Source organism: Belonocnema kinseyi, chromosome 9 (genome assembly GCF_010883055.1).
Source record: "Belonocnema kinseyi isolate 2016_QV_RU_SX_M_011 chromosome 9, B_treatae_v1, whole genome shotgun sequence".
NCBI classification, from domain to species: domain Eukaryota; kingdom Metazoa; phylum Arthropoda; class Insecta; order Hymenoptera; family Cynipidae; genus Belonocnema; species Belonocnema kinseyi.
The window spans coordinates 76,643,307-76,651,209 of NC_046665.1; the positions used below are offsets into that span (position 1 = coordinate 76,643,307).

The following is a 7,903-nucleotide window of genomic DNA, read 5'->3' on the forward strand; positions in this document are numbered from 1 at the left end:
TATTGAAAAACAAAGGAAACGTTATACGAAGAATCAAAAGATTGTTTAAACTTAAAACACAGCCTTTGTTTAGAAAACAAATTTCTTTAAAACTGACATCAGATGAGAATTGCAAAATATTAAAACAGTAAACATACTCTCATCATGCAATTTATAATTTATTATAGTTTCTAAAAAATCAAATAACCACTACAAAATAAACATAAAATATTGGCACCCTTTTCCCGGGATATTTCGCCCAATTCTGGAAATCAGCTGACGCAAAGTACTGTATTTCAGCTAATTCAGAAACTATACTCATTTAATATTTCGCGATTTTTATTTTAAATAATATATATATCTCTCTTCACATAGTGGAGTTAGGTACAGGTAGAGGTATAGTATAGGATGGAGAACGCACGAGTTGACAGAAGAGAAGAAAGAAGGGGAGGGGAAGAAGAGGTAGAGGTTAGTGCTCACCTGTGACAACGTAGAGCGTCCGCATTTCTCCGGCCGGACTTTTGCTGGAAATCCGAAAAAACTGATATAATTAAAAAGGGAAGAAGTCACTTCCTCAAATTTTGACACCCACTCACTCGCGGCACATGATTACGTGGCACTGTGTACCCGTTAAAACGTTTAAAACACACAAAACACCAGTCTTTTTGACACCCGTTTCTTTCGGTTTACCTTTGCGTTCGCCACGCTCATCCACCCGCACTCTTGGTACAAACACACCGAACTGGCTGCTGGCAGCAGCGCTGGAGAACCAGGAGAACGAGGAGAACGCGGTTCCTGACCCCCCTCCATCTGACTGGTTGCTACTTGTGTAGTGATTGTGCCCCCTTCTTATTTATTTTCCACCGGCACCGGCACTGGCCAGGTGCGTATTCACCGGTGTTAGCGGGCAGTTCGAGCGAATTCCTGACTAACGAGTCACTAAAAATTATGAAGATATCCGACATGCTGCACTTCAAACTTTGATATAAAATTTGAATAGTTACTTTGAACAAAAAGATTAAATAAACTTAACAAATGAAACACTTTGATGATTTAAAATTTTAGTTTTCTATTAGGGCTATGGCCAAAAGGGCGGGTCGAAAAAAATGGTTTCAGAAATCGCAGACAATAACCATGCCTAAAAGTCGTGCAAATCTGGGTAACGCAAGCGAATATAAAATATATTTTAAAATTATTATCTGCAGATGTTTAAAGTTTCTTTGAATTTCAAATTTTCAAACATTTATGGGGGCGTGTAGTAAATAGTCTTCTTAATTTTAGCCAGATTTTAGGATACACTTAAAAAAATGCCTGGTTAAATCGACCAGAATTCTGGTTAAATATACCTTTACTATTTTTTCTGGTTAAAGTAATCGGAATTCGGATTGTTTTAATCAGAATTTCTGGTTAATTTAACCAGAATTTTGGTTAATTTAACCAGATATTTTTTAGAATGCACTATTCTGCATGAGATAATAATGTTTTAATATATCCCTGTAATTAACTTTTATTTTTTTCCCCATGAAAACACCAAAAACAATTTTTTTGTATCCTAAGGGCTTCCATTGGTTAAAAATGAACTCACAAAAGAATAAAGAATAATCCCGATCAAAACTGAAAACACGGAAAACAGTAGAAATTTTGTTTATGTTTTCATGGACGCAAAAAATAAAAGTTAGTTACAGGATGATATTAAAATACAATTATCTCGTGTAGAATACTATTCTATAATCTGGAAAAAATTGAGAAAACTCTAGAGTCTAGATACTCTCAAAAATGTAAAAAAATTGAAAATGAAACATTTTCAACTGCGGAGAATAATTTTTTAAAACAGTTTTTCTTACGCGCGTTACCTATATTTAAATCGATCGATTCTACATTCAGTACACTTTATGGAACATTGATTGTTAAACTATTGTTTTTCAGTAAAAATTGGATCCGATAGATATCAGTTTTCTTCACATAATTAATTCAAAATATTAAGCTAATATATGTATATAGTAAAATTGCTAACGCTATGTCAACAAAAATTTTATCTTTAACGTTTTATTGAAAATTGAAAGTTTCCAGGCATATTATCATATATATTACCAACACATTTAATACTATAGCGATTTTTGCAAAGCACTGATAATTCAGGATCTAGTACTTTTCATTTAATGCAGGGTTTGGGGATTTCAATGACTAAAAAAGAATGATATTTTCAGGTAAATTTTGAGAACGATCAAGTTTATACAGCTCAAACAAAAAGTTAAGATTGTTTATAAAGCTTTCAGAAGTTTAGCAGTAATAATTCAGGAGAAATTTAGTGTTGAAAATGATTATTTTAGCATGTGCCTATTCAGAGAATACTTCGCGCAATCTAAAATTTTGATTTCTCAACATGCCAATGTCCAATTTTGAGAACTCAAAATTAAACTATTTACAATAAATCGGCCTCATAAATTGAGTAAGGTTTATTATCGACCTGCAGGTACAAATAAGGAATCTATTTGAATGAAATGGCATTTTTTGATAATAATATCATCCAAAAAATTATATACTGCTCAAACATAGTACTCTCTTGAGAAACAAAATTTTGGAAACACTCTTGACTAAAGGTGCCACGCACGTTTATCCATCGCGCTCAAATGAACGATATCGGGCGAAAATTAAAATTCTAATTGAACCCAAGGACGTCATTCAAAATCCAATCTTTTTTTCAGAAACCGTTTTGGCGATTTTCACTTGATAATTTTTGAAAATCAAATTCGAAATTATTAATATTTTCGGTTTTGTATATTATAAGGGTGGTTTTATGGGCAAAACTGACCGTGAAATTGCGGGAACCCGTTAAATATCTTCGTGGGAGAATTTTTTATTTAAAATTACATTTGCAGGATATGTTCAGAAGACTCTTAAGAACAATTGTACACGGCACAAAGAAAATTAAGTATATTTTCTGATTTTGAACGAAGTTGCGAATTAAAAAATTTGAGAATTTTGATCCATAAATACCCTAATGGACGGTATTTGATAAAGTAATTAAAAGTTTAACGTTTAAAAGGAAAAAAAAACCTCTACCGTGACAATGCTTTAAACATTGCCGTGACCAGGATTCGAACCTGGGTTACTACGGCCACAACGTAGGGTCCTAACCACTAGACGATCACGGCTATTAGAGGACTTGATATTCTTGTCCCGAAAAATTATAGTAACCAACAGGTCGATACATTCAAAAACTCAAAAAAATAAAATATAAATAATGAAAGCAGCTATTTTAAATCAAAGTATGGAATTAATTTATCATACATAAGTTTATAAAGAAGTTCATTAAGCTTATATATAGGCATCTTCATATAAAAGTCGATACAACGTTAATTTAGTTATCCGCGAAGAATATAGAGGGCGCGCCTGAGGCCATCTTGATTTACGCATGTTTGGATCGTAGCAACGGTCATTGGCTTCAGTGCGCGCCTGTATTTGAATTTCAAATACGGACGCGAACTAGAGCCAGTGAGATCAACTCAGTTCAAGCATGCGCAGATTAAGGCAGCGCATCCGGTGCAAACGTTCACTTCACCTCATGCTGTTCTACCCACCGATAATTTTTAAACTTTTGAAACAAATATAAAAATTTAAAGAATGCCTGAATTCAGAAAAGGCATTTTTTTAAATTGATGAAATTCATAACTTAAGTTATCAGCACATTTCGTAAATTTTATTTATATGTAGGATTTCACGTTAACAAAATTATAAATGGAAATTTATCTTAAAGATGACCCCAAAGTGAAGATTGCGAATTTTTTTTAGAGAATATAAAAAATAGCCGCCCACGTTATCAAAATAAACGATACTATAAATAAAAAATTAAATTGTTCTAAATCTGAATTAGTTAAATGATAGCTGACTTTCTTGCTTTACCAATATTATACTTATGTTAGTGAAATTTAACTAATTGTGCGTCAAGATAAACTAATTTAGAATGTATTGATTGAAAAAATTTAATTAAATAACTTTAAAATATCTTAAACAACATTTCTGCATAATTAATCAAATCTTCGAAAAAGGTCTATAAAATAAAAATACAGTAGTATTGTACTAAAAAAATGTGCTTGTCGTTACTTACATAGAAGCTTTGGTTTCTAACTTAAGTGTTTCTTATGAGCTATACTTGCAAGATTTGAAAATATTATTTAAAAATTTTTTTTACAGTAGAGTGGGTCAAAACAGGAACATAGGGTACGAGCCACAATTCTTGGCACCTTAATCCATTCATTGCCATGCCGAAAACCGAAGTAATTTATTTAATTTTGAATAAATATTTGATTGCAATGTATAATTGATACATGCATTATATGTAAAAATGATAATAGAATTAAATCAATTGCGGCAAAAGATGCTAAAAAATATGTATTGTCTAAGAACTTGGAAAAGGGCGCTACAAATTTGGGGGAAGGGGGGTGGCAAGAACTGGTGCTCTTCCCTGAACCAAGTTATGAGCGTTTGAATCTTTTAAATTGAGAAGCAGATGATCAAAAAATGGAACAAATTTTTGTTAATAATGTAATATTGTTTAATTTAATAAATGTATTTATCGTTTTCTTTCTGATTCTGATAGTTTCTCTTACTCATTCGAAATCCGTTAGAAAATTAAAATGCGCATGGGCCCACTGGGACCACTGACTTTGTCAAATGTACTCTCAGGGGTCCCTGATATTGAAACACTTAACCCAAAGGGCTCCCTCGAAGCTTCTGCCCACTGGGCCCTTTTCCTTAAATCCGGCACTGGCGGGGGTGTTTCTAGAAATGTTCTAAGCAAATTGATTCAAAATTTCACCGTTTTTTCTCGTTCAATCCTAATGGAAAGCCTTTCTATCCTGTGTCCAAGCCTTCGTGAGAAGAGAGATTTTTTGTTGTTGGAAAAAAAATTTTACATTTTTGCCAAAACGACAGAAGATATGAAAAAAGTAAGAAAAATTATTTCTTTTCGAAATTTTTGTGAAAATGCGTATACGATCCTGGCAAATTTTTTTTGTAACAATGCAATTCTACTTTGTGATAGAAAAAATTGAAGCTATCGATTATTTATTCTTTACTTTTTTATGTCACCATAAAATTGTATTGTTGAAAAAAAAATCTTAAAGGATGTCAGGAGACTTTTTTCTATAACTTTTTTACAGAAACCATTTTATTTGACTTTTTTTTACCTTGTGTAATTCAGGAAAAAATGTGAGTTTTAGTATTTCAGGCAAAAAAATATTCTCTCTTCTACCCAAGGCACGGGCACAGAGCATACTATCATGAAATACACTTCTTACATTAGGACGAAATTATAAAAAATTCCAAAGTCTAAAACTGCAGAATTTTGAATAAATTGACTGAATAATTTTAGAAAAAAGGCCCTTTTTGTCACTATTGAACTACTTAAATTTTTAAAGAATTAAAAAATTGAACAAGAAATTATAATAGAGTCGGAAAGAAAAAGTCACATACCTATATATTATATTTAAAAAGATCACATTTTAAATACAAATTTGGACCATTTTTTGATAATCTGCGTATTCAATTCTTGAAATTCAAATGATCATAACATCATAAATTGGTCATACATTTTTTTCGACAAATCGGTAAGACACGTAATGTCTTAATGCCTTTAAAACAACATATTATTACGGTAAATAATGCAGTGACATCAGTGTAGATTAACTGCGCGACTTAAAATTAATTCAGTCAACAGTATCGATTTACAAGTTGGAAAAATCACACAAACATAATTATCTGTATTCCGGAAATTTCACATAAACATATGATTCATTGCGATAAAGTACAGTATTAGGCCATGCCACATCCACTTTTTATATTATAGAGTGGTGAAAAAATCCGAATTTCGAATTTTTGTGATCGATCTCCATCCATTCTTTTTACGGAAAAAGAAATTCCTTTTTTTTGTAATCACTCAACATTAACCCGCGCCCCGGGATTTTTGAGTTAACATATGGTCTTACGTCAAATTTATACTAAAGATGGTATTTTTTGAGATTTTTTGTAACATAAACTATATTTATTCGATAAGTGACAGGTTTCTAAGTAATTTAAAACTATTTTTAAATTGTTTGAACGATTATTATTTGTGTAAACAATATTTTATTCCCAATAAATCGTCAAAAGTTACTATTTTTCAGTATAATTAATTATAAAATAATTAATCAGTTGATATAGTTGATCAATGTCAAAAGCAATATATTTTTTTTAACATATTTTGACATTTTTTAAACAATCTCTATTTGTAACATTTTTTTCCACCAAATAGTGGAAAGTTTGCATATAATAATATTTGATGTGAAAGGCATTTTGCAGTTATTTAAACAATTAATAATTCTTGCTCTTTTTCATAGAAAAGATCGAGAAAATCAATCGCTTATTAATCAGTATTATCTTATCTCAACGAAATCGGTCTGGAATAAACAACTATCCATAACATAATTAAAAAAAATTGTTGACAGAATGATTCTTGTTAAAAAAAATTAAGGTTAAATTCTGAAGTAAGAAAATACAGCATAATAAATGACATAGTATAAGAGAAACTAGAATTTTCTCCACTCTTCTTATGAAGAAGGGCAATTGAACTATTAATTGTATAACTAATTTCGCACTGTCTTCTATAAAAAATATTACTCTTAAGATTCATTTACTAGTTTATTGATTAACAACAAATTGTAACTTTTCAAGTTTTAGGGGGAAAAATGTTTAAAGTAAATGAAAATTGTTTAAATAACAAATTGTTTAAACAAATGGAAGTTATTTAAATAATTGCAAAATCTTATTGGAAAAAAATCTTATGAAACAAATTCGCTAATTGTGTCATTAATTCCCAAAATAATAGATTTTCACTAATGAAAGCAAAAAAATGTTTTAGTCAAATGAAAATTGTTTAAATAATTACCAAATGTGTTAAAAAAGAAATGTTACTAATGAAATTTATCAACTGTATCATTTATTCCGAAAAATAATAACTTTTCAAGATTTACCAGGGAACAAAAAATATTTTAAACAAATAATAATTTTTTGAGCAATTCCAAATTAAATAAAAATACTTGCAAAAGTGTCACTTATAGCATGAAAATAATTCATCTTGAAAAAATTCAAAAATTATCATCTTTTGCATACATTTAACAACAAATTATTCCTTGAACATTCCTTAAAATATGACTAAACATTAATCTACAATAATTTAATGACAAGTATTTATTTATCTCAAGTCGATGGTTCATGATAATTTTAAAAGCCTGGAGGCCCGAGTTAATGTTAACCAATTAAAAAAAGGAATTTCTTGTACCGGATAACACTGGGTATGTTCCGATTTGAGCAGTTGAGAGTTATTTAAAGTTTCAAAGCTGGCAATGCCAATGTATAAGCATAGGCTGCCGGTGCGCAATGATGCCTATGCTTATACATGGCATTGCTAACTTTGAAACTTTAAAAAACTCTCATATACTCAAATCGGAACATACACACTGCCCTATATTTTCCTTCTCTCCCGCGAAAATAAATTTTGGACAGGTTCTGCCATCTATCAGGAAATTGTAGTTTCACAAATCGTTTTTACCTACATTTTTTCAAAATCAATTTCAAAACTGTATTGTATCAGAGATATTACAACACTCTTTTCAATTAAATGATAAAATTCAAACCATCCTTTTTTGACATTTTGAGGTTAGCATTAAAATTTAAATGAAGATGATTAGCATGCAAATGTTTCGTAATATTTCCAATTATTGAGGTTAGAAGCTGCTTTGAAGTTGCAATGATGAAGATAAATCGTCCGGTAAAATGCAAATAACTAGGTTGAAAAATGTTCTATAAGCGCAAGTAGCATGATTGATTTCAAATCATGTGGGTGGACAGAGCCTTGTACACATACAGCCACAGAGAAGTGGTAAAA

General features: G+C 30.7%; 1 protein-coding gene and 1 non-coding gene across 4 annotated transcripts in view; both read right to left on the minus strand.

Annotated features, from left to right (window-relative positions):
* Positions 1 to 707, minus strand: part of LOC117179460 (protein crumbs) — a 68,089-nt gene extending 67,382 nt beyond the window's left edge. For all 3 annotated transcript variants that reach the window (XM_033371293.1, XM_033371294.1, XM_033371292.1), the window contains exon 1: positions 460 to 707. In XM_033371293.1, coding sequence (XP_033227184.1) covers positions 460 to 484 — 25 coding nt within the window. In that variant the 5' untranslated portion in view covers positions 485 to 707. The remainder of the gene's footprint in view (positions 1 to 459) is intronic.
* A 2,355-nt stretch (positions 708 to 3,062) lies between these two features.
* Positions 3,063 to 3,134, minus strand: Trnah-gug. The gene has a single exon. It is a non-coding gene; the product is annotated as a tRNA-His (tRNA).
* Positions 3,135 to 7,903: the final 4,769 nt, after the last annotated feature.